Source organism: Onychomys torridus, chromosome 8 (assembly GCF_903995425.1).
Source record: "Onychomys torridus chromosome 8, mOncTor1.1, whole genome shotgun sequence".
Classification (NCBI taxonomy): Eukaryota; Metazoa; Chordata; class Mammalia; order Rodentia; family Cricetidae; genus Onychomys; species Onychomys torridus.
Window position 1 is genome coordinate 86,766,169 of NC_050450.1, and position 26,576 is coordinate 86,792,744.

The following is a 26,576-nucleotide window of genomic DNA, read 5'->3' on the forward strand; positions in this document are numbered from 1 at the left end:
TAACCCTTGGGCCTTGGCTAACCTCCCCGACAGGGTGAGGGAACAGCAGGATGGGAAGGTTTGCAAATGCACTCCCATCCATTCAGTAGCAGACTGACTAGCAACTCACACAGAACAAATGCAAAAAGATATAGTTTATCTCATTCTTCAGATAGATGTGAACCTGAAAAATGCCCCTGCTGACATCACAAGAATGAGTCAGAGGTGAGTACATCCCCAGAGGTGATGACTGCTAGTACCCTACTATCTGGTCCTAACCCTACCACACTGTTAAAACTACTTGTTCCAAGATAAGTCACAGGAACAGTCTTATGACATGTAGTGTCCACAGTTCCGGGAACACCCACATCAGTGCTTGGAGAAACCTCAGGCTGGGTTTTAAACCCTATTACTACCTTAAAATTCTTAAGTTTTTAAACAAAAGGCCTCATATTTCATTTTGCACCAGACTCTACAGCTGTGTGTCTGGTCCTGATCAAACACAAACTCATACTAAATCCAGTAAGGTTTGGGAGGCTAAGGGAGAAGAAGTGTGAGTTCAAGACCAGCCTGGGCTACATAGTGAGTTTATGGTTAGCCTGAGCTACATAGTGAGACATTGTCTCAATAAAAATAATAATAATTGGCAGGGTATGATGCATGCCTTTAGTCCCAGCACTCAGGAGGCAGAGGCAGGAGGATCTCTGTGAGTTCAAGTCCATCCTGGTCTACAAAGTGAGTCCCAGGACAGCCAAAGCTACACAGAGAAACCTTGTCTATAAAAACAAAAACAACAACAAAAAAAACATAAAATAATGATGATGATAATAATAATAATAATATAACCACCCAGTAAGTTTTCCTCCTCAGGAAGATCTGCAGTCTGACTTCATCCTCCTTAGAGTACCTTCTCATGTCTCACCCTTACTCTGTGATCCCCCCCACATTCCAATTTTGTTCCACTTCTAGTGGGAGTGAACCAGAGAGTTCCATACAAGATCACTGTGGTCAAAGAAGCACTGAGGACCTAAGTGTGGCTTGTGGGTGAGAGATGCCAATGGGAACAGGAAGTGGTTGGAGAAGGATACGACTGGGTCGTGGGCTTTGTCTGGTCACTGACGCAATCCAAGTCTAGTCATGTTTGGGGCCTCCATTTACCTGCCCGAAATCTGAGAGGATGCAGCTGGATGGTCCCCTCTTTTGAGCCCCCATGCATCACTGAAGCTCTAAATCCTGTGCCAAACTAGAGATGGTGTGGGTAAGATGATACCACAGGGGACCAGGCTGTGAGGTGGCATCAGTGTGGTTGGCTGGCCTTAACGGTTGGTTCATCTACATCAGTGGCTCTCAACCTTCCTAATGCTGCAACCCTTTAATACAGTTCCTCAGGTTGTGGTGATCCTCAACCATAAAATTATTTTTGTTGCTACTTCATAACTGTAGTTTTGCTACTGTTATTAATTGTAATGTAAATATCTGTGTTTTCCAATGTTCTAAGGCAACTCCTGTGAGAGAGTCATTTGAAACCCCGAAGGGGTCATGACCCACAGGTTGAGAACTGCTGGTCTACATAGCCATCCATAGCCATGACTTTGGGTCACCCCTGCCTCTGCAAAGCATGGGAGGTAAGGTGGAGTGGGAAAACCCATCTTGATGTTGTAATCATGAAGCCAGACTGTTCTGAAAGACGGTCATGAAAACAGCAGCGTTTGCATCTCACTGCCACAAGCTCTCTCCTGTCACTCCACCTCGTGGGGCCTCTCTATGCTCTACCTTTGTTCAGACACAAGGGCTCAGGGACACACACAGAAGACTGCGGCCTCAAATCCTTCCTTCCCACAACCCAGCAGACATCAGGAGAGGGGATGGTGTGAAGTGGGGGGTCTGCAAACACTCCTTAGGATGAAGAGGCCTTGGAGGGAAAAATAAGTCATCCTAGCCATCTTTGGGTCACAGGCATGAAGAGGGACTCAAAATGCCATCCTTGGAGCCCAAGAATATCACGGAACAGAAAAGTTGGCAGGAAAACTCATAAGCCACCCTATCAGGCTTCAAGAACCTAGCCTAGCACCATCTACACAGCAAACAGAAACTGAACCACAGCGCCCCCTGGTAGTCAAAAGGGTTGGCCCTGTGAAGATCCAGGCATCCATCCTCTGAAGATGTTTCTGAGGAAAAGACCGAGGAATGTTTGCTAACAAAGGGCACCATGGGGCCTACAGAGAACACTGAACAGTACAGGAAGGCTTGTGTTGCAAGTTGCAGATGGAATTGCAGGGTTCTGCCCCCAGGGCAACCAAGCAGCCATCCCTTTGGCCAGCTAGACTCGGGACAAGAAAGGGGCTTCTGGAAGGCAGTTTTCAGCAGCAGACAGAAGACAGCAACCACTGAATTGTGGGAGGAAAGCCTGGGGCAAGGAATGGAATCCAGGCCTGTTCTCCCACACAAATCATCAGGGTCTGGGATCTGCTCTCTCTTGGCATTGCCTGGCCAGGCCATGGCTCAGGTATCGGACACCTGGGGCCTAGAGTCACATGCCAGGAAACTCTATCCACTTGGGCCCCAGGTCACGGCTTCCAGCTGCTGCAAGCAAACAGGACTTCTGAAGGAGGAAGCGGGTCTCCAGAGCCCACTGTCAGGGGGACTACTTCCGGGGAGAAAGGTAACTGCACAGGAGAGGTCTCTGCCCGGCAGGAGGGAGAAGGAAGAGGAGGAAGATGAGCGGGTCCAAGAGCACAGAACTGGGGAGAGCAGAGGGATAGACGCTTCCAGAAAATGGGGTTGTTGAGCACAGCAGGTGGAGCCTGAAGTCCCTGTTACCTACTTGAATAGTCTAGCTGAACACCTGGAGTCCTGCCACTAATCTGTCACTCTTGTCTTTACATTAGTGCCAACCAGACCCCCTGGTGTTTACCTGGCCTCCCTGGCAGTCACACAGGTACGTGGAGGACAAAAAGAGAAAGAAAAAAATGTTTATTTCGAGAAGCAAAATGAGTATAAAAGCTGAAGCAATAGTTTGGGACCTCCCAGGCCCATTTCAACAGGGCAAAGGGACAAAGGGACCTCATAGATTAACCTTCTAGAATCGATAGAACCAAAAAGTTTCAAGCCTAAGGGATTCTTTCCCCTAGAATCCTGTTGAAGACAGACAGGCAGACAGACAGACAGACCTAGGGCTGAGAAAGAAAGCCCCCAAAGGAGAGGTTCTGGCCTAGAGTCTCCATCGAGGAACTCCAGCAGAGAGAGCCTCGGTGGAACATAGCTTTCTAACTGTTCTTCCTTCCTAGGACCTTCTCCTGCCCAGACTCTCCTCCACGCAAGGATTATGTTTATCTGTGACCATGCCCCTACTGGCTCCTGGCCTCCTGCACCTCCTGCTGGTGATAGGCACAGGGGGTTCTGTGCCCACTCCCCAGGCATTGCCCCAGGGCTGCTACATAGCCGAAGAAGCTGGCCAACAGACATTCCGCTGCAGCCGGGCTGGCCTGAGTGCCGTACCCGACGGCATCCCCAACAGCACCCGAAAGCTTTACCTGGATGCCAACCAGCTGGCATCCGTGCCAGCTGGTGCCTTCCAGCACTTGCCTTTCCTGGAAGAATTAGACCTGTCTCATAATGTCCTTGTCCACCTCTCAGGGGCTGCTTTCCAGGGCCTGGAGGGCACTCTGCGCCACCTTGACCTCTCTGCCAACCAGCTAGCATCCGTGCCTGTGGCAGCCTTCGTGGGGCTGCAGATCCAAGTGAACCTGTCCGCCAACCCATGGCGCTGCGACTGTGCCCTACAGGAAGTGCTCAGGCAGGTGAGGTTAGCTCCAGGCTCGGGGACAGGCATCGTGTGTGGTCCAGGAGCCCGACCAGATCTCGTGGGACAGGAGTTCCTTCTGCTGACTAGCGGGGAAGAGCTGTGTGGCACAGGACGAGGCGGGACCCGAAGGAACACTGATGTGGCCCTGCTAGTCACCATGGGAGGCTGGCTGACACTGGTAGTGGCTTATCTGATCCATTATGTGTGGCAGAACCGTGATGAGACCCGGCGCCCCCTCAAGCGGGCTCCTGTGCAGCCTGTGCGCTCCGAGGACTCCTCTACCCTCAGCACAGTGGTCTGATGACCTGGATGGAGCACTCTGCGCTCTTGGCCTTTCCTCTGCCCGTCTGCCTGCTATCCCTGCCTGCTATCCCTGCCTGCCGCCCTCAATACCTTCTCCCGTTTCACTCTCTCGCTCTTTCTTCTCCAGAACACTATCTTTGGAGCCTGGATTTGGGGGTACCTCCTTCTATACCTGGGTTGTGCTAGACTCAGAGAATCCCAAGTTCCTGAACCCATCGGGTGGGGTGGGGGTGGCAGAAAAAAACAACATCTCAGTCTGCGGAGACTCAGAGGGAGAAACCAGTAGCTTAGGAACTTAGGGGAGCAGCCTGCACCTGGTTACAGGTGACCCCAGAGGCCTCACCATACAGCTGTAGGAAATGACCTCAGATGAGTGACAGCTTTGAGGGGGCTAGGGAGACGGTTCAGTCAGTGAAGTGTCTGTCCTGCAAGCCTGAGGACTTGAGATCAGATCTCTAGTACCCACTTAAAGGCTGGGCACAGGGTGGGTGTCTGTAATCCTGGTACTGGGGTTGGGAGAGAGACAAACAGACCCCTGGAGCTCATTGGCCTGCCTGCCTAGCCAAGTCAGTAAGCTCCAGGTTCAGTGGGCCACTGGCCCAAAATAAGGGGAAGAGCAATTGAGGAAGACATTCAGGGGCATCAACCTCTAGCCTTCAGTGGCACCCACAAAGATGCTCACATGAACGTGTTTATACACCGCGGAAACACACACCCACATACACCCATCCAGAATGAGGGCTTTGGGAAGAGAAGAGAGAGTGTACAAAAGAAAGGGTGATATGAGAAGATTTGGAGATGTGGGAAGCAACCTTGGGAGTGGGAGAGAGGGTGTGGAGAAGGGTGAGGGAAGGGTGGGAGCAATCTGGGAATACAAAGAAAAAGCAAGGGTTCAGCCATATTGAGAAGGGCCCCTGGGCTCTTCCTCTCTGCTCCATCTGCCTCCTCTCCTCCACCTCACTTCTAACCTCTCTCTCTATCCCGTACTCTTCTCCTTGTGTCCTCTATCAAGGACCCCCTGCGCCATGGTCCCCTACTTCCTTTCCCAGAATTTCCCTGTCCCTCTGCTATCTCCTTTATACACTGACAGCTTTCCTGAGCCGGTTTCCCTTGGTGGAAAGATGGTCCCCTTTAGAGACTGAACTGGGGATGCATGACAACAATTTGGGGGTACAGCAGAGACCCCAGAACATCATTGAGCAATCCAATTAAAAAGGAAAAAAACCTTTTATGAACATCCTTGATCTCTTTCTTGTTGTTCATTTTACTGAACATGTGTGGTATGGCACTGAGGAGCAGAAGAATGTGGAGTACCCCCCCCACCTCTCCTATCTGTGGGGTGATCCCACTGGGCTACACGTCCACCCCATCTCTCTTTCTGCCTTGGTCCCTGACATTGGAGGTCAACAGTAGGAATCAGAGTCTGTGAACTAATAAGGATGGGACTGGAAGTGTGAGGAAGGCAAGAGAGAAGGTGGCCTGGCATTAGCCCTACCCTCAACTCTGCCAGGAATCAGGGAGGATAAGCGCGGGTTCTAGGATGCCAAGGGCCCTGTGAAGCAGATGGGTAGCCTTGCTGATGTTACATACTTACGGCTCAGCAGAGAAGAGAATGGTAAACTTTTCCGAGGGGCATAGTATGTCAAAACTAGCCTCTTCTACCTAGATGTACTAGGTAGGAAGCGAGACAACAAGCCCCAGAAAGCCCAGGCTTCTGTTCCTGGGAGTTGAGAACCAAAAAGGCGAAGAAGTCCTATAGAAGCCAGTTGCTACTGCCCGGTACCCAAAGCTCAATCTGGGCGTGAACACACAGGGTTCCGGGTGCTAGAAACCCAGGTGGAGGGTGAACCTTGATGCTGAAGGGTTTGATCCCGCTAGCGGACTTCTGACAAAGAGAAAAAGTGCTAAGCCGGCTCCAGCGCTGGGCTGCACAGGCGGAGGACAACGTGAGAGCTACGGAGAGGCCCAGGGCCGAGTGGGTGGGCGGAGCTTGAGAGGAGTGGGCGGGACTGCGTTGTTGCAGGGCGGAGTAATTAGGGGGCGGGACTGGACCACGACCTAAAGAAGCGGGAGGCGGGGCCGAGGAAGGGGTCGGGTGGGGCCGGGGTGGGACTGAAGGAAGGTGGGAAGTGGTGCCGAAGCGTCTTTTGGGTTGCCCCGGGCAGCCGAGAACGGAAGCTTTGGGGACCGTCACTGGTGTGGTGACGCACGCGGAGCTGGACGGTGACTCCGGGACTGGGGGGGGGGGGGGGGGGCGCGGGAGGTAGCAAAGAGGGTACTTAAGGCGACTGGGGGCGGGCTGTTCACCCGAGGGTAGGGCTACGGGCTGCTGGGGCGGGAGAAGGGCTTAAATGAGGCCTTAACTGGGAGACTATCTTTAGCCTCAGTGAGAGCCCGGAGCTCGCGCCCGAAGGAATGCCCACTCGCCTCCCTGCGGAAGCTTCCTGTTCCTGGAACTGCAGAAGTATCTTATCTGCCTGGTGATGGCCCGGGAGAGCGGCATGGTAACAGTCCTTAATCAGCTGCTGGAGACTTCTAGCAAACTCCACTCCTAGCTGTCTAGGAACATCCTCCACCTGCTGGGCTCTGCGTGGTCAGGGTCAGAAATGAGGGGAGAGCAATCTTCTATGTACTGGGCCTACAGGATACAATAGCACCGAACAGAACCTACAGTGTAATGTGTAGTTCTTAGTGCAAAAAGAAATGCAGAGTTACTTGTTCAAAAATAAAAATAATTAGGCTGGAGAGATGGCTCAGCAGAGGACCCAGGGTTTAATTCCCAGTACCCACTCAGCTGCTCACAACTGTCTGTAACTCCAGTCCCAGCGGAATCTGACGCCCTCTTCTGGCCTCCATGAGCACTGCATGCACGTGGTGCGCACTCATACATGTGAAATAAAAACAAATGAAATAGCTGGGCGGTGGTGGCGCACGCCTTTAGTCCGAGCACTCGGGCGGCAGAGCCAGGCGGATCTCTTGAGTTCGAGGCCAGCCTGGTCTACAGAGCGAGATCCAGGACAGGCACCAAAACTACACAGAGAAACCCTGTCTCAAAAACCATAAATAAATAAATGAAATATAAAAATAAAAAAACAAAACCGGGTATGGTAGCAATACATTTCTAATCCTCGCACTGGGAGAATTCTGAGGTGGGAAAACTGCCAAGAATTTGAAGCCAGTCTGGGTTATATAACAACACTCTTGTCTCAAAACAAACAAACATGTTTTTAAAAGAGTTAGATTGGTCTTCCTGGTGCACTTGCAATTCTAGTACTTGGGAGGCCAAGGCAGGGGACCAGAGGAATTCAAGGAAGTTAATGCAGAGACTCATACTTGGTAAAAGTGCTCAGACTGAGTGACTCCTGAGTGTCCGGCCCTAAATGGGGTATCTATATCAACCCCCACCCCAAGGCTCCAGAAACATCATGGAAGAAGAGGTGAAAAGAACGGAAAAGCCAGAGCGTAGAGACGAGTGCTCTGAAATGTCTCTGGACGTGACATGTCATTGCGCCCATGAACTTACCCTGCTATGATTACTGAAATAGGACCTGAACAAGATCAAGCCCACAGGATCAGCAAACATCCCAATGGGTGGTCCTAAGTGGACTCAGTGGGGGAGAGACAAAGGACTGGAAGTGGGGAAGGGGACATGCTGGGGATGCTGGGGGAGCAGGAAGGGAGGGTTGGAAGTGTATGACCAAAATACACTGTTAACAAGTACTAAATTGTGATACAAGTAAGGAAAAATACCCTATTACCAAAACAAAAACTCACAGGTGGGACTAGATAGCTCAGGGATTAAAAGCACTTGCTGCTCTTGAAGAGGATGTGGGTTTGATTCTCAGCACCCACATGGTGGCCTCAGCACTCACAAGTCAGCTTCCAACAGTGTGTAACTCCAGTTTGGGGAGGGGAATCTGATGCCCTCTTCTGGCCTCCATGAGCACTGCATGCACATGGTGCACATCATACACGTGAAATAAAAAGGAATATTAAAAGGGGTGGTTAGAGATGGCTCTGTAATTAAACCATTTGTTTAGATGCTGCAAGAAGAAAGCATGGGGACTAGAGTTTAGAACCCCAGGATGCACATAAATGTTGGGTGGTATGGTGGCTTACCTGTAATTACAGCATTAGATAGTAGAGACAGGGTCTCACTAGAGCAAGCTGATTAGCTAGACTACTATTGATGAGTTCTGAGTTCGACTGAGATACTTGCCTCGATGGATAAGACAGAGACCAACCAACAAAGACGCCCAATATCAACCTCAAGTCTCCACACAAGTACATGCAAAGAGACACATGTGAACATCCATGCACCTGGATACACTAACACACACACACACAAGACACAATACTTTAAAAACCAAGAATTATTATTCAAGGGGTTAGAAAAATGGCTTATTGGTTAAGAGCACTTGTTCTTGTAGAGGACCAGGATTCAGTTCCCAGCACTACATGGTGGCTGCCAACCATCCGTAACTCTAGTTCCAAGGGATTCAATGCTTTTTTTCTGGCCTCCATGGGCACCAAGCACACACTTGTGTGTGTGTGTGTGTGTGTGTACATAAGTGTATATATACATAATGTATACAGACAAAATACTCATAAATATAAATAAATCTTTTTAAAAATGTTTTAGAGTCAGATATGGTGGTGCACACCTTTAATCCCAGCACTAGGGAGACAGAGGCAGGTAAGTGGATCTCTGTGAGTTTGAGGCCAGCCTGGTCTACAGAATGAGTTCCAGGACAACCAAGACTATGTTGAGAGACCCTGTCTCAAAAAAAAAAAAAAAAAAAAAAGTGGAAAGCAAAAAGATTTATTAAATAAATATATAAGTAAATAAATGTGGGTTTTTTTTCTTATTACTCAATATTCCCTTATTCCAGCATTAAACCAAGCACAGTGGTGGGGTCCCTGCACAGGTTGCTTGCCCATGAAGCCACCCCTGCTACCACGCCACAGGGAAGATGAAGCAGAGTATACCTTTGCTGTCCACTCCTCCAAGAAAAAGACAAATGTACAAACCCATCCACCTCCCCTCCACCACATTTGTCTTCCAGCACAGAGAGAGGAACATTCCCTTCCAGGAATTTCTCATCCTCCCCTGGGGTGGGGAGTCATTGCCTCCCAGTCCCACTAAACACACACACACACACACCCCTTAACCCCAGCTCCAGAACCATCTGACAGTCCTGAAGGGAGAGCACAACCTCCCCTTTCCTTTACTTCTGCAGGACTGGGAGCTGTTGCAGCTGCCGGTGACACCCCTGGAGACAGAGACCTGACAGATGGGTGGACAGACAGATGGACGGGGCTAGCATGGCACTCGGGTTACAGAATAAACCTGAGATTACAACAAGGACAAAAGTGAGTTCCAGCTGTCAGGGGTGAGTCCTCTGACACCAGAGAACATGGGGGACTTCAGGGCCACCCCGGATACCCCTAACAGTATTCCGTGCAGAGCTTAGGTCTTTGGAGTCTAATTCCTTGTCCATTTCTGCTCAACCCTAGCACTCACAGGCTCGAGGGTCGTCGAGAATGAAGATAGAGGTGAATTTTTAAAATGTGTGCTGCAGGTCACCTCTGAAATTGATGGCTCTCCAGGTGCAAAGCATGTTGTATTTTTGTCATTGTTTGCTTTGTTTTGTTTTCTATACTATGCAGATGGAGGCTAGCCTGGACCAGAATTTCTTCCAGGGTCCTTCCAGCTTCATATCCAATACTCGAGGGCATCTGGATGAAGCGCTGGGAACTAAGCCCTGACGGGATTTTTCTGGCCTTTACATATAAGCAAACAGCTGGTCATGATGGCAAATGTCTGTAATCCCAGAACTCATGAGGTTGAGGCAGGAGGATCAGTAGTTCAAGGCCAGCCTCAGCTACATGGACAGTTTGAGGTCAGAGTAGGCTACATGAGACACTGTCTAACATAACAAAACAAAACACACAAGCAGACAAGCTTCTCTAGACACAAAGTCAAGAGTCTTGTCACAGCTCTCTGGTCCCTAATATTTCCTCCATGTCTTGGGCACCGGCAAAACAAAGCCCACTCTGCAGATGTCGGGTCCTGCTGTGGAAAGCCGAGTGGAGCCCTGGGATAAGTCTGGGGGAGCTTTGGTTCCAAGTTTTCCTCTGTGAGTTCAAGGCTAGCCTGGTCTACAGAGTGAGTTCCAGGAAAGGCGCAAAGCTACACAGGGAAACCCTGTCTGAAAAAAAAAAAAAGAAAAAAGAAAAAAAGAATGAGGAAGCTATGTTCCAGGCAGGTCTAGCAATCTCAGCTGAGGAGGATATCGTCTCTTCCACCAGCCACGTGGTGAGCAAGATGCCCTGACACCTTCACTGCCACATCTTCAGGGACTCGGGAAGAATAGAGGTGGGGGGGGGGGACAGGGACGGGGGGGGGGGGGGGGGGGGGGCGGTGTGTGTGGGGGGGTCAGCTGACGAAAGGAGTTTCTCAGAGTTGGTGTGGATGCTAGCAGTAGACTCTGAGCTTATATCAACATGACAGATGGGGAAGGAGAGGGGGGAAAAAGGAGGAGAGGAAGAGATGAAACAACCGGTCAGTGTGGTGATGCACAACTATAATCCCAGCACTCAGGCGGCTGAGGCAGGGGAATCTGGAGTTAGAGGCCAGCCTGCACTATATATATTGAGGGGGGAGGAGAGAAGGGAGAAGAGGAGATGAGGGAGAGGGGAGGAGAGTCTGCACCCCAAAACTCTCCACCCCCCAGTGTGAGATATAAACACAGCAGCCCAGGGGCAGCCTCCTCCTGCCCAGTCTTTCCATCATGTCTTCATCTCCATCCTCTACCTCCTTTTCCTTGGGAAGGTCTGGGGATGTGTCTGTGTGAGGAGTCTCCATCCTCGGCTGCTCCAGCCACCCGACACCTGACTGCATGCTCCACCCCCTGCACCTCCTCCGTCCCCTGACTTCCAGATGCCAGATTTTCCCATTCTTGCCAGGATCTATGACTCCCAAAATTTGGGACTCTCGCAGTCAGATTTCACTCTTTACTCCTTGGCCCCCTCCACAGGGCAAAGTCAGCAGCAATGAGAAGAAAAGCAAGTAAGGAAATAAAGCCCTGTCCTGTGTCTGTGCCTGTCTACAGAGAATCTGCGACAGAAAGAGACAAGTCTCCCAAAGAGCATGCAGCTAGGGGACTTCCTCCTTTTCCTATTTTCTAGCAACACATACCTACATACATACATACACATATACACACATACATATAGATATATACATGCACGCATACATATATATGTATGTACATGCCAGTCGGAGGATCAGGGATGAGCATCTGCTAGCACTCACATGGATTGACCACCAGAGGGAGATAAAGATCAATGCCTACTACCAATTTAGGCAGTTTTCAGTTGGGGGGGGGCGGTGTCAAGCCCTTTTTGGATTTGTTTGTGTTTTATCCTCCCCTGGGTCCTTGGCCTCAAGGATTCTTACAGGAGCTGGAGAGATGGCTCAGTGGTTAAGAGTGAGTGCCACTCTTGTCAAGGACCTGAGTCTGATTCTCAAAACTCAGGCTAGGCAGCTAACCACCTCTGGTAACGCCAGCCCCCGAGGGATCCCACAAGGCTGGCCTCCACGGCATTCACATACACACTCCCACACACATCTACAAAATTAAACACAAAATGAAGGGGCTGGAGAGATGGTCGGTGGTTAAGAGGATCGACTCCTCTTTCAGAAGACTCGGTTTTCATTCCCAGCGTCCTCACGGTGGCTCACAAATTATCGGCAACTCCAGCTACAGGGGACCTTACAACCTCTTCAGGCCTCCGTGGACACCAGACACACATGTGGTACACAGACATACGTGTGGGCAAAGCATCTATGTATATAATAAATTAAAGACAAAAATAAAGGAGCTAGAGAGATGGGTCCACTCTTAAGAGCGTTGACTGCTCTTGAGGAGGACTGAGTTCAGTTCCCAGCACCCACATGGTGGCTCCCAACCACCTATAACTGCAGACTCAGGGGCTCTGATGCTGACTTCTGGCCACACTTACATGTATTTAGGTAAACACTCTTACATATAAATAAAGTAAGAATGTAAAAGTTCTTACAGAGCAAGTGTAACCCCAATACTCAAGAGGCTGAGACAAGAGGATTGTGTGTTCAAGGCCACCCTGGGCTACACAGACAGAATCTAAACACACACACACACACACACAAAGAATTCTAACAGATTAGTCAAATTCATTCAAATGCAATTCAAATTCTTACCTATGTTCCCTTGAACATAATGAGCCAGCACTCTTGGGGCTGAAGAAAGATTCTGAAGGGAAGGGCTTTTGCTAAGCAAGCTGAATTTGCTAAGCAAACTGAATGACCTGAGATTGCTTTCTGGACCCTACAAAAAGGTAGAAGGAGCCAGGCAGCGGTGGCACACGCCTTTAATCCCAGCACTCAGGAGGCAGAGCCAGGCAGATCTCTGTGAGTTCCAAGCCAGCCTGGCCTACAGAGTGAGATCTAGGACAGGCACCAAAACTACACAGAGAAACCCTGTCTCAAAAAACAAACAAACAAAAAAGTAGAAGGAACTACTTGGGCTCCACAAGTTGCCCTCTGACCTTCACACATGCATCATGACATCTATGACTATCCACAACACACACACACACACACACACACACACACACACACACACACACACGTCTCTGATAATAAATTAATAAACAAACTCTGAGGAGGAGATCAGGGATGTAGAGAGGCCAGGGCAGCAGCCCAGGGACACACCTGAACACATCTTCATCTCCTTCTTCCTTCCTTGAGCCCTCTAAGCCCAGTGCTTAAAACGCCATTAGTCAGTCTGGGGAAATGGTGCAACAGGACAGGAACCGGTGGAGGTGGGACAAGGAGAGTGATGTCAGTCTGGAGAGAGAAATGAAAGAAGATGAGAAGGGTACAGGGGCTTCGGGTCCTCCAGAGAACAGACACGTGTGAGACTTTGTGAGACTTTAATCAACTGTGGCTTTGTAGACCTTTCAAAGATAAACGAGACAAGAAACCTTGGCCATCAGCCACTGGAGGAGGCTCTAGGAAAAACCTCCCAAATGCCTGGCCCAGGTCATGGTCAGTTGGGCCTCCTTCCCAGAGCTGATTAAGGGACAAGAGTCTGTATGCCACTCCCCCACCACCTACCCACTATATACGATAGTTCAGACGCCTTACCAGTGTAGTGATCCAAAGAGACAGAGGCAGACATCTGGGGGGTCGGGGAGGCAGGTTTGCACAACACATACACCACATTTCTGTACTTGTGTGCTGACACAACAGAAACTAGATGACCAGTGACCACCATCCCACACACTGAAGCCCGCAACTGGGCCTGTAGCTGTCCTGGACTAGCTCTGTAGACCAGGCTGGCCTCGAACTCACAGAGATCCACCTGCCTCTGCCTCCCAAGTGCTGAGATTACAGGCGTGTGCCACCACTGCCTGGCCTTTGTTTGTTTGTTTGTTTTCAAGACAGGATTTCTCTTTGTAACAACAGCCCTGGCTGTCCTGGAATTCACTCTATAGACCACACTGGCCTCGAATTCACAGAGATCAGCTTGCCTCTGCCTCCCAAGTGCTGGGATTAAAGGAGTGTGCCACCACTGCCCCACTGAATAATAAAGTGTTTAAGAAGTTTTTCAGAGTTTGAGATTATCTCCTCATCCCCACCAGCCCCTGAAGGAAATCTCCAGCAAACTGATTCTTCATAGAGCCTTGCTGTAAATTGAGTCATTTGTATTCTAGAAACCTGCCATGCATGTAGAATCCTCTTTTAAATTATTTCCAAGCATCAATTAAAGATAAAGACAGACCCTGAGGGACTCTCGGGGAGACAGCCGAATGCCCACAGCATGAGTCCTGGGCTTCCCATTGCTGCACTGCTGTGATCCACCACCTCTGAGTGTGGATATGCATGTATCAGTATTCCTGGAGAAGCAGAGATCTGGCATGCTGAGCCACTGAGGGCCATTCAAGCTTGCTCTAGACATTTGTGTATACTGGTACTAAGCTGTGCCTATGTAGTCAACACCTATGGAGAAAGGCAGGGAGCAGCAGGCTGATGCAGAGAAGGATGAAGGGCGGGTCCCCAGCTGCTCTGCTGTCTGTAGTTCCTGAACATACAGGAATTATTATCATTTATCATGTCCACAGGCCTCAGATGAATCACAGATGCTTCCTGAAGAACCGTGATGACACCAGAGAAGAGATCTACCCTTACCACCCACACACACATACAAGCACATTCATGAGTACACATATACACATACAACCAACACCCACTGCCTCCCTTGCTCCCCAAAGTGTCCACAAGCCAATTTTTAGTTTCCAGTCTTTCTCTCTCGACCCCAGCTATCCACACCTACACTGGCACCTGCCTGGCAGCTCCCTACCCACCCCCTCATCTCTTAAGAGGCCAGGGCCCAGGGCCTAAGGTGGGGCACACTTGGAACAGGTTGATGCTGTTCTCCTGGAAGTGGAACATAAAGGGGTGGAGCCATTGAGGCAGGCAGGGTCTGTGGAAGCCTACATCCCGCCTCCACACTGTGGAGGCATAAAGTGGCCTGTCCTGGGAAGGGACAGTCATTCTGTCAACAGACAGACAGAGCAAGCTCTGGGCCTTCACCCCACACCCAGCTGCCAGACAGGACTCAACATCACTCCTTCCCTGGTAAGAACAATGGCAGCAGAGGAGGCAAGGGGACATTCTGGGTGTCTAGGGGAAAGGTTGGACCAAAAAGGTGTGGGATTTCCTAGCTTTTATTGTGGCCATAAAAATTCCCTCTAGTCCCTCTGGTCCCTGGGGGCTCTCCTGTGTCATCCGAGCCCTTCTGGGGAATGAGGACTGAAAAGCATTGGAGATGGCAGGATGGCCCCACGCATCTGTGTATGCATCTCCTGTTTCCCTACCTCCATCAAGTATCACACACAGGTGAGGCCCAGCCAGGCGATGGAGGCGCACACCTTTAATCCCAGCACTTGGGAGGCAGAGGCAGGCAGGTGGATGTCTATGAGTCAGCCTGGTCTACAGAGAGTTCCAAGAGAGCCAGGACTACACAGGGGAAACTCTGTCTCAGGAAGATATATATATATATATATATATATATATATATATATATATATAGAGAGAGAGAGAGAGAGAGAGAGAGAGAGAGAGAGAGAGAGGAAGAAGGAGGAGGAAGGGAAGGAGGGAGGGAGGGAGGGAAGGAGGAAGGAAGGAAGGAAAGAAAGAAGGAAGGAAGGTGAGGCCCATGGAGGGCTAGCTGATGTATCTGCTTCCACTCACCAGAATAATCTGCGGGTGTCTACTGGCTGCCCAGGTGATCTACCTGGATCTCAAAGACAGAGCCCTAAAATGGTGACCTTCAGGTCCCTGGCCCTTGCCCCAGCATGTCTCCCAGGGTCCTGGTCCCTCTTCCCTTCTTTCTGCCAGACACAGTGCCTGGTGCTGATGCTGCAAAGGTGACTAAGCCCCATTTCCTGCCCTCTGGGAAATCACAGTAGGCGAGACAGGCAGGTGAACAGATGGTAACAAGATGAATGAGCAGGTGTTTCAGAAGTGGGTCTACAAGCTGCCTTGTATACAGGAATACAAGCAGAGTCACTGACATGCCCCAAGGAGTAACAGGTGACCTGAACTGAGTCTTACAGGATGAGTACGAACCCCTTCTATTGGAACATGGATGGTGTAAACAGAAATAACAACAGCAAAGAGGTGGGTGGGACAGAGCCTGGGGAACTGGTCCAGTTACAGCCATGTTGTTAGAAGGTGGGTGTGAGGGATGTTGGGGGGGGGGTACAAGTAAGTGGTGGCCCAAGTGGTGGCTGCTTCCTTCCCCAAGTGTCCCAGGTCCTGGTGACTGCTGTCCCCTAGTGTGAGAGGAAGCCTCACTTCTGCTGATGATACGCCAGCTGGGCGGTGGTAGAGCAAGCCTTTAATTCCAGCACTCAGGAGGCAGAGGCAGGTGGATCTCTGTGAGTTCGAGGCCAGCCTGGTCTACAGAGCAAGATCCAGGACAGGAACCAAAACTACACAGAGTCACCCTTTCTTGAGGAGAGAGAGAGAGAGAGAGAGAGAGAGAGAGAGAGAGAGAGAGAGAGCCCTTGACAAAGGGAAGGTCTGTCATCTCATACCAGCTGTGTGAATTCTGGAGCCAGGATTCTTCATTACCAAATAGGAATCCTTGGGTTCCTTCCAGATCCAATATTCAAAAACCCAGGCCTCTCTAAGGTCTCCCTCCACTCTAGGAGTGAAGCCTGGTAACCCCTCTTTACACAGTCTTTCCCAGGCCTCGGTGTCCTCAGCAGCGATCTAGACAGGCTCTCTCTCTTTCTCCACAGAGACAATGACTATGTTTGAGAATGTCACCCGTGCCCTGGCTAGACAGCTGAACCCTCGAGGGGACCTGACACCCCTAGACAGCCTCATCGACTTCAAACGCTTCCATCCCTTCTGCCTGGTGCTGAGGAAGAGGAAGAGCACTCTATTCTGGGGGGCCCGCTATGTCCGCACCGACTACACACTCCTGGATGTGCTGGAGCCTGGCAGCTCCCCGTCAGGTCAGCCTCTCGAGCAGAGCTGGGCTCTAAGGGTTCCCGAGGGGCTAGGCCTAGCCCTCCGGACCACAAGGAAGGCCTTCTTGCCTGATATGGTTAGGTGTCACCAAGCCCAAAGTTCTCACTGGGTGCTGAGGCGCCAGTGGGGGTGCATCTCAGCTCAGCACCTGTCTTTTCCCTCCTGTAGATCCAACAGATTGTGGGAACTTCAGCTTTAAGAACATGTTGGATGCCCGCGTAGAGGGAGACGTGGACGTACCAAAGACGGTGAAGGTAAAGGGGACCGCAGGCCTGTCTCGAAGCAGCACCCTGGAGGTCCAGACACTCAGCGTGGCTCCCAAGGCTCTGGAGAACTTGCACAAGGAGAGGTGAGAGAGGGTGGGGCTGATGGGGTGATGGGATGGGGTTGGGCAGTGCAGAGAAGATGCTCTGGACCACAAGCAGCAGGATAAAACCCTCACCCTGGTCTTGGTTCCATGTAGTCTGCACAGGAGAATCTTTAAAGAGAATTCTCCTGGGGGTGGGCACGTGCTCAGTGGTGAGGTCTAGCAGGTGCAAGGGGGATCCTTTGCAACTACAGGTGCAACCAAGACATTTCCTAGACATTCTTCCCATCCTCTAGCCCCCTTCTGTATCATCCCCGCCTCCTCTCGCACTGGAACATTCAGATGTTCATATTCACTTGCTGTGTGTGTGACCTTGGAAAAGTCACTTCTCAGGGAACCTCAGGGTTTTTTGTTTTGTACTGTTTCGCTGTAGAATGTTGGGAATGGAAGATAGTTTCTAAGGTTCCTTCAACCCTAAGATTAGAAATGTAATGGAAAAGGTTCCTTACAGATACTGTTCAGAACTCTCTCCCATTGAGCAAGCTTCATACTGGCTCCATCCATGCACCTCAGGAATGCTGCCCCAGTAGACGAGGGGTGTGGCAGAAAGGTTGTTCATACAAGGCTCTGACATGCATCTGGCTTAACAGGGGACCTGACTTTTAAATAATTAAGTAGTGGTTGAAAGTAGCAGGTGAGTACTGGAGGAGCCGGAAGGAAAGGTTTGAATGTTTGCTAAGTCACCTAGTAAACATCTGCAGAGTTCTCGCTGAGTGTAAAACATCCTACTATGTACTGGTGTACCTAGAATGTCTATGTCCAAGAACCTTGTGGTGTAGGAGGGAGCTAAAGAGAGGGCTTAGTGGCCAAGAGCACTTGCTGCTTTTGCAGAAGAGTTCAGTTTGCAGAGTTCAGTTCTCAGTCCTCACATTGGGCAGCTCATGAGTACCTGTAACTCCAGCTCTAGAGGATTTGATGCCTTCTTCTGGCGTACACACACACACACACACACACACACACACACACACACCAAAAAACAAACAAAAATCTTACCAGAAAGTATTAAGGTTCCAAATCAACTGGAAAATGGGGAGTCAGAGAAAATGTACATGATTTAGAAACCAGAGAGAGAGGAGAAGTGGCAGGCAGTTGGAAGCCAGGATAGGACAGAGTCACATTGGACAGTTAGAGAGGGCCATCCAGTTTGGAGAGTGCAGGTCCATTGTGATTCCAGCTGAGGGGCAGAAGCAGAAGCCAAATCAGAAGAAAGTAGTAATTAGAAGAAAGTACGCTGGGGTAATGAAGACAGTGAGTATGGTGCATCTTTTGAGGTATTTACCAGTGAGGTGAAGGAGACAAACAGGTTGGCAATCTGAGGGAGTGTTCTGGGAGCGAAACTGGGTCTCTTAGGGACAGAGACACGTTTACAGATGGAAGGAAGGGGAAGGAGCTAGTGGAAAGGAGGCGCTGGGGATGACAAGAGGTGAGATTAGGAACGGAGCAGAGACAAAGGGGATGGTCCACATCTGGGAAATGGAGGCGGAAGCAGGTAAACTGCTGTCCCACAATGATGAAGACCTGTTTCATCCCCAGCGCCCATGGAAAAGCCACACACATATTGTCATGCCTCTGAGATCTCAGTATTCTTACAGCAAGATAAGGGCTGATCGGAGACAGGAGAATCCCTGGGAGTGTGAACTGGAGGAAGGAGGACCAGGCTAGCCTGGGATATGCAGACAACAAAAGATCTTATCTTAAACAAGGCGGAAGGTAAAGACAGACACCTGAGGCTGTCACCTGACCCCATATTGTAGTACATATCTCCATGTACACATACATCACACATGCATGCATACATGTGCAGGCGTGCACACACACATACACACACAAACATAGAAAAGGAGACAGAGAGGGCCTCAGACACATGAACAGAGGCCAAAGAGGAGAACCTGCCCCTGAGCGGTGGAGGAGAGGAGGAAGTGACCATGAGGCCTCAGCTCAAGCCAGGTGCTGAGCCTCCGGCTGTTTGCCCAGTTTATCTTGCACCTTGGGAGGTAGTTGGCGTCATCTCTGTTTTATAGATGATGCAACTCGGACTCAAAACAGATGCCCTGCCAGGAAGCCAGAGGTCTGAGTTTGCACTGAGGTCTGAGCTGAGGCCCTCATTCCTTCCCTGGCACCTTACTGTCTAGATGCTAGAGTTGGCAGATTAAAAAGTAGACACTGCGGGGCATGGTGACACGAGCCTTTCCTCCCAGTGCTTGGGAGGCAGGGCAGGTAAATCTCTGTGAGTTCAAGGCCAGCTCGGTCTACACAGAGAGCTCCAGGCCAGCCAGGGCTGTACAGTGAGACCTTGTCTCAAAAATAAAATAAGTATAAAACAAAGCACTGGTGAGGAGACGCTGGGTGATGTCCTTACGCTTTTCCTGCCTCAGGAAACTGGCAGCAGATCACCCATTCCTGAAGGAGATGTGGGATCGCGGGGAGAACCTGTATGTGGTGATGGAGGTGGTGGAGACCGTGCAGGAGGTCACTCTGGAAAGAGCTGGCAAGGCAGAAGGCTGCTTCTCGCTCCCGTTCTTTGCCCCACTGGGACTACAGGTTTGCTTCACACACACACACACACACACACACACACACACACACACACACACACGCTCCATTAACGCTGAATGAAGCCTACTCAGGATAGATGACCTAAAAAAAAAAGCATCCAAAGCCAAGTTGGCCACACACCCCTCTCGTCTGTGTAGTGGTACTAAGCAGGGCAGGTCCCTGTTCCGATAGGACCAACAATATGGAACAGGCCAAGTGCTACTGAGTTTATCTTCAATCCCCCAACCCTCCCCTGCCTGCTCTGGTGGTGCACACCAGTAATCCAAGTACTCTGAAGGCAGAGGCCAGAGGGTCACAGGTTCAAAGTCAGTCTGGGCTACGTGGTGAGACCCTGAGGTGGGGGTAGTTGCTTGCTTTCAGAAAGTCCTTATGTATAGATGAGATACACAGTTAAAGCCCAGAGGATGTAGGCTTGGAAAATTCAGTAGAAGTAAATGCATCTCTTATATCTGTACATGCATTTAGTGCGGGAATTCATGAGGGATGGATAGATTGGGAGCCAGGGGAGGAGTTAGCCGTGGAAGACTTCCTGGACGAGGTATGAATGGGGCAGTTGGTGTAAAGGAAGAGGAAGCAGGGCAGAAGAAAGCTGAGAGGTGAGGGAGGGTGATGCACAGACCCAGTTCCCTTCGCACGTCGAATCCAGGATCAGGCGGCATGGTAGATGGGGGGGGGGGGGCTAGAGAGGAGTGGGGAGGCTTCAGGTCCAGACCACCGGGAAAGACCAGCCTACTGGAGGCTTTCTAACCGCTTGTCCCCTCAAGGGCTCTCAGCCCCAGCTCTGCCTCCGGCCCCTACTCTCCATGTCTCCGAAATGAAGTCTCGGAGGACTCACAGACTCTCCTGGTGTAATCCTAGGGATCCGTGAACCACAAGGAGGCTGTAACCATCCCCAAGGGCTGTGTCTTGGCCTTCCGAGTGAGACAGCTGATGGTCAACGGCAGAGATGAGTGGGGTGAGCAGAGACCAGCATACTCTCCCCTTAAGAAACGCGTTCCCCGGCTGGGGATCTAGCTCCGCGGGGAGGCAGCATCTTGTATTGCCCATTGCTGGAGACAGAGCAGAGGCTCCTCTAGAAAGAAGGATCTGAGTTCCAGGGGTCTCTGGGCACCGGAGAAGCTGTGGGGAGTGATATAGAAACCAGACCAGTGCAGCCTGTGACCTCAGGAAGCCCGAGGAGGAGACAGATCCTGACACCAGGGCTGGATTTCAGGGGAGAAAATGCTATTGTAGGGGAGAATTTACAACTTCCAGCGGTAAGGGTTGGGTAGAGAACTGGATGGGGGGCATTTGAGGGGCAGGATCAGTCCTAAGCAGAACCCTTGGGCTTGAGGCTGAAGGAGGGATGTGGCAGCTGGTTGTGACCTCCTGGGTGCCTTCTCTTGTCCGTTACAGACATCCCACACATCTGCAATGACAGCATGCAAACCTTCCCTCCAGGAGGTAGGTGCCCTGCTTACAAGCTTCCACAGCTCTTGTTCCATGTTATCTGCTAAAATCTCCCAGCCTCCAACAGCCCCAGCTCCTATCTGCTCTTGTTTCCTGGGTCCTCAGACAGACAGAGGTGTGGAATATAAATACTGCCCGAAAAGGGAGAAAGAAACAGAGGCCAGAGGCACAATCAGAACCAGAGATTTGGAGACAAGGCGTTCCAAAGTTATGCGGATGGGTGTGCTGACAGAGTCTCCATGTTTTCATAACGATGCAGCGAGGCTATCTTGACAATGACTTTAGCGAAAGGCAGCCAAGAGTTCGTCCTGACAGATGTGCTCTGTTTGTGTTTTCAGAAAAGCCAGGGGAGGAGAAGTTCATCCGTGAGTGTTTCCTTTCCTTTTACAACTCTCTTGACTCAAGTTCAAAACTCTCATTTTCTCCCTCCTCCGTGGGACTCACCGGGAAGTTGGGACAGGTCTCAACAAACAGATCTGCAGAACTTCCAATGGAAAGTTAGGAAAAAGCCGCAGAAGGGGGAGATCTGTGGATAAGATGCGCAGGAGCTCGGCTGCCTCAGCCCTTTGTTGTCAAGGGCCTCAGGAGCTGCAACCTGTTCCACACGAATCTGCTGTCCAGTAACCAGGGCAGGAGGCGCTGAGTCACTCAGCTGCCGGGTGACACCAATTCCGTCGATGGGAGTCTTCACACTGTATTAGCTCTTCTGCTCTGTTCCCCAGGAATGGGGCAAGAGGACTCGGGAGGCAGCTGGGAGCTCAGAGGGCTGGTGCTGGCTCATCCTCCCTAGAGACTCAGGGCGAAGGATGGCGGCCACTCTGAAGGATCGTGTTCTTACCTGCCTGTTTACTTCTTATTTTCACAGTTATCCAGGCATCTGATGTTGGTAAGGAGTTCTGTGAAAGCTTTCAAGACTTTGCCACACAGGTAGGGGGAGAAGCATTGGGGTCCAAGGAAAAACGCTGAGTCCCAAGTCCTGGGAAGCTGCTCTTTCCAACACAGACTGGATGTGCGTTAGGGTGCCGGGCCTCTACAAGTCTCTAAGTTGTCAAAGGCATCGTTTCCACAAACTCAAGAGAAGGGGAAATAGGACTCCCCTAAACGGCTAGCTGGAGTGGTTGAATACAGGCGTCATCTGTGCACTAATACAGGATGAAGCTGGGGGTGCGGGGCAGCGTTGCGGGAATGGAGGTGTGGTTTACTGTCCAGTTAGCTGACTGCATGGGGTCTAGTCCACCTCCTTGCTCCATCCTTCATGACCCGAGGCTTTAGCGTGACTTCATAACCACACACCTTGGAAAAGAAGGAAAGTCATATTCAAGCCGGAAGCAGGGTACTGGGTTCCTGAGGAGGGCATGACAGGGCCTACAGAGAGGATGTCCTGGGTGGGAGGGGCCTGGTGAAGGGGTGTCTACGGCATTGACTGTGCCCCCAGGGGAGATGCATGAAGATTTCAAGACCCTAAAAGAAGAGGTTCAGAGGGAGACCCAAGAAGTGGAGAAGTTGAGCCCGGTGGGGCAGAGCTCTCTGCTCACCTCCCTCAGCAATCTCCTAGGAAAGAAAAAGGAGCTCCAAGACCTTGAACAGACGGTGAGGTCCCATTGGGGAAACAGGAAGTGTGGGAGAAAGGACGAGTGGGTGGTGGGTGGCGTGGGTGATGGGTGGCGGGCCACTGCAGATGCGGAGGGGGGACTGACTGGTACAGAGGCTATGGAATCCATAGCAGATACTTTCCCAGGGCGGCCAATTGTACCTAGGCTGCTAGGCCACCGCTGGCCCATTAGTCCCTGGAAAAGAGCCTCAGTACAGAGTTCCCGGAAGGCATGGGCGCCCTCTGCTGGATAACAGCTTGAACCTTCCAGAGCTCAAAACCCAGGGACCAAGGAACTTACCAGACCCGCACGTTCTAGGGCCGGGCTTCCCAAAAAAGAAATAGGAAGTGGGAGAGAGTCAGCCTGAGTCCAGAAACTATTGTGTGTCGAGTGCTAGGTTAGACCTTCGCCTGAGGTATTAGTCACCCCGTTTTCCTCACAGCTTGAAGGAGCTCTAGACAAGGAACACGAAGTGACCCTGGAAGCACTCCCCAAAGATGTCCTGCTGTCAAAGGATGTCATGGGTGCTGTCCTCTATTTCCTTGGGGCTCTAACAGGTGAGTGAGTTAGGCAGTTTTCTCTAAGAATAAATCATGTGAATGACTTCCCCAGTGAGTGAATGAGTGGATGCTAGGTGATTTGTGCTACAGTAGTTTATCTATACATTTCTTTAACTGGTTCCAGTTGGGTATGTAGTTCAGCATCACAGCACTTGCTTAGCATACACAACGCTAAGGGCCCTTGAGTTCAAACTCTGGTTCTAGAGGGAGAAAAAGAAACCATCACCATTGGTGTCATTGCTAGGGCTTCAGCTGGTCCTTTTATTTATTTAGCCACATATTTAAGCCTTCTGCACAGAGCTAAGTTCATCACTTCCATATTGCTGCCCACCTGTCAGCTTTAATTTTGGAGAGAGTAACTACTCAGAAGACTCAGTGAGTAAAAGCTCTCGCTGCCAAGCCTGACAACCTGAATCCAATTCCTGGAACCCGCATGGTGGAGAACCACCCTACAAATTGTCCTCTGTCCTCCACATACACATCATGGCATGCAAATGAGTGTGCTTGAATGTGCGCGCGCACACACACACACACACTGTGTGGGGGAAAAGCCAGATATGGTGATGCACACCTTTAATCCCAGTACTTGGGAGGCAGAGGCAGGTGGATTTCTGAGTTCAAGGCCAGCCTGATCTACATAGTGAGTTCCAGTACAGCCAGAGCTACATAGTAAGACCCTGTTCTAAATAAGTAAACAAATAAATAAATAAATAAATAAGTAAATAAATAAATAAAGTGGAGGGGGGAAAAAGAAACTTTCTGTCAAATGCCAAACCCAAAGGGAACCCATCAGCTATGACTCTCTTTACACCCTGGATTGTCACTGCTGTGGTAGTTCATGCTTATAATCCCAGCACTCAGGAGGCTGAGGCAGGAGGATCACTGTGGGTCTGAGGCCACCTTAGGTTACAGATCCTGCCTCAAAAACAAACAAAAAGCATGTCTTTGTCTTCTCCCCAAAACTGCAGTGAAAGATTAGAATTTGGGTTTGCTATGTTTTTTTGGACAAGGTCTCACAGTATATAGCCCTGACTGGCCTGGAACTCACTACATAGAACAATCTGGCCTCCAACTCCAGAGATCCACATACCCCTGCCTCTGAAATACTGAGATTAAAGGTGTATGCCACATTACTCAGTCAAGGATCGAAACTTTTATTTGATGGCCAGCAAAAGTGTGTGTGATAGAGCAGGGGTTCAACTCTGGATGGATGGATGGACGGATGGATGGACGGACGGACAGGTGGACAGATGGATGGACCGGATTCATTGATTAGAATGTGCAGGAGTCCCGTAACTTCGCTATTTGGAGTGTTTGCAGTCCCTTCTGTACCGGCAACACGTTTTTCTTTCTCTGCTTTTCCATCCAGTGTTAAGTGAAGCCCAACAGAAACTTCTAGTAAAGTCCCTGGAGAAAAAGATCCTGCCAGTGCAACTGAAGCTGGTAAGAATGAGCAACAGATGCCAGGGAGAGGTGGGGAGGGAGTAGCGAGAACCAGTGAGAATAGCCTTAGAGATCTCTGCCTTATCCTAGGAACGCTTGCCTTCCCCACTCCCTAGATTTTTAGGGTAACCAGCCTGCCTCTGTTAGAGGAGAGAGAGAGAGAGAGAGAGAGAGAGAGAGAGAGAGAGAGAGAGAGAGATTCCGGTACCTCCTTTTCAGGCCACTTTGGTCCCTTGCAGGTTGAAAGCACCATGGAGCAGAACTTCCTGCAAGATAAAGAGGGTGTTTTCCCGCTGCGGCCTGACCTGCTCTCCTCCCTCGGGGAGGAAGAATTGACCCTCACAGAAGCCCTGGTGGGGCTCAGTGGCCTGGAAGTCCAGAGATCCGGCCCCCAGTACATGTGGGATCCGGACACACTCCCACGCCTCTGTGCCCTCTACGCTGGTCTCTCCATCCTTCAGCTGCTGAGCAAGGCTTCCTAATGCACCTTCTCTGCCCGCTTCCCTAATGCCTTCCCAACCTTACCGTGCCCTATCTATAACACTCCAAGTCACTACAGAGCCTCCAGGCTGAGGATAACTGAAATGCCATGCTCATCATGCATGGTCACCAAATTCCACCTGCCCCACAGTCTATCCCCTTCTGTCCTCTACCCCAGCCACCCACTAAGCCCATCTCCTGATGCTTAAATCCTGAAGATACAGAATCATTCAAAAATCTTTGCGAATTTGAGCCATTTCATTAAGAAAAACAAACATCAATTTCCTAGTTGAATCCTTCCCACTTCAATATTATGTCAAAACTAACACAAGCTATCTTCTGGTTTTTCTGTAAAGGGAATCATTCATTTGTGTCAGGGAAAGAAACAGACATTATCTGCTGGGCGCTGGTGGCACACGCCTTTAATCACAGCACTCGGGAGGCAGAGGCAGGCAGATCTCTGTGAGTTCAAGGCCAGCCTGGTCTACAGAGCAAGCTCCAGGACAGGCACCAAAACCACACAGAGAAACCCTGTCTTGAAAACAAAACAAAACAAAACAAAACAAAACAAAAGGAAGAGGGGAAGAAGGGACCCTTTAAGGGTTGATCGACCTTTCACAGGGGTCGCCTAAGACCACCAGAAAACACAGATATTTACATTATGATCACAACAATAACAAAATTACAGTTATGAAGTGGTAACGAAAATAATTTTATGGTTGAGGGTCATCACAACATGAGGAACTATATTGAAGTGTGGGAGCATGAGGAAGGTTGAGAAGCACTGTTTTAAATGGTACTTACTTACTTTCTCTTTGCTGTTGTTTTGTTTGTTATTTTCAACTTCAGGATGGGTGTGGGAGGAAATAGTACAGTTAGGCTTGGCCTGTCTGTCTTAATCCCACCAAACTTCTAGGTTCGTATCACCCTCTGCCTAAGCAGGCTTTGTACATCTGTCACCAATCTTATTCATTTGCACTTATTAAGTGGGGGTGCATGTGTGCCATGCCATGCTTGCATGGGTCAGTGGACAACTTTTGGGAGTTGGTTCTCTCCTCCCATCATGCAGGATCCAGGGATTGGTGTCAGTCACGAGGCAGCGAGCAAAACCATCTCAGCAGCCCACCTCTGTCTCCATCTCCGCCTCCCTCTTACATGTATGGGCGTTTTGCCTGCATGTATATATGTGTACCACTTGCATGCCTGGTGCTCTTAGAGGCCAGAAGAGGAGTTTGGATCCCTGGAGAGAACTGGAGTGTAGACAGCTGTAAACCATCATGTGCATGCTGGGCTCTTCCAGGTCCTCTAGAAGAGCAGCCAGTGCTCTTAACCTCTGAGTCATCTCTCCAGCATCCTTCGACACACACACCCCCACATACACACCAATCTCTTTTAAAGCATTTTATGAGTAGAATATAACTCCAAGCTCCCAGAGTCAGAATCTCCCACT

The 26,576-nt window shown here is 50.3% G+C and overlaps 2 protein-coding genes across 4 annotated transcripts; both read left to right on the plus strand.

Annotated features, from left to right (window-relative positions):
* Window positions 1-3,320: 3,320 nt before the first annotated feature.
* On the plus strand, window positions 3,321-4,085 carry Lrrc3c (leucine rich repeat containing 3C). Its single transcript, XM_036195030.1, has one exon. The coding sequence runs from the start codon at window positions 3,321-3,323 to the stop codon at window positions 4,083-4,085; it is 765 nt and encodes a 254-aa protein (XP_036050923.1).
* A 10,605-nt stretch (window positions 4,086-14,690) lies between these two features.
* Window positions 14,691-25,393, plus strand: Gsdma (gasdermin A). Of its 3 annotated transcripts, XM_036197985.1 has the most exons (12): window positions 14,691-14,774; window positions 16,445-16,663; window positions 16,848-17,028; window positions 19,422-19,587; window positions 20,461-20,557; window positions 20,998-21,045; window positions 21,390-21,416; window positions 21,917-21,937; window positions 22,487-22,641; window positions 23,086-23,200; window positions 24,573-24,646; window positions 24,886-25,393. In XM_036197985.1, exons 2-12 carry the CDS (start codon window positions 16,450-16,452, stop codon window positions 25,126-25,128), a joined length of 1,341 nt encoding a protein of 446 aa, XP_036053878.1. In that variant the 5' UTR covers window positions 14,691-14,774; window positions 16,445-16,449; the 3' UTR covers window positions 25,129-25,393. The 3 variants fall into 3 exon arrangements, with proteins under 3 accessions (XP_036053878.1, XP_036053879.1, XP_036053880.1); XM_036197986.1 differs by lacking the exons at window positions 14,691-14,774; window positions 21,390-21,416; window positions 21,917-21,937 and having other exon boundaries at window positions 16,450-16,663; window positions 22,457-22,641; window positions 24,886-25,323; XM_036197987.1 differs by lacking the exons at window positions 14,691-14,774; window positions 16,848-17,028; window positions 19,422-19,587; window positions 21,390-21,416; window positions 21,917-21,937 and having other exon boundaries at window positions 16,607-16,663; window positions 22,457-22,641; window positions 24,886-25,323.
* The last annotated feature ends 1,183 nt before the right edge of the window (window positions 25,394-26,576 follow it).

What these genes read in the sequence shown, in the direction of transcription:
- Lrrc3c (XM_036195030.1), top strand. Translation starts at nt 3,321, where the DNA reads ATGCCCCTACTGGCTCCTGGCCTCCTGCACCTCCTGCTGGTGATAGGC.
- Gsdma (XM_036197985.1), top strand. Translation starts at nt 16,450, where the DNA reads ATGACTATGTTTGAGAATGTCACCCGTGCCCTGGCTAGACAGCTGAAC. An exon ending in GAGAACTTGCACAAGGAGAG is followed by an intron (nt 17,029 to 19,421) that starts GTGAGAGAGGGT and finishes TTCCTGCCTCAG; the next exon opens with GAAACTGGCAGCAGATCACC. An exon ending in TTGCCCCACTGGGACTACAG is followed by an intron (nt 19,588 to 20,460) that starts GTTTGCTTCACA and finishes GTGTAATCCTAG; the next exon opens with GGATCCGTGAACCACAAGGA.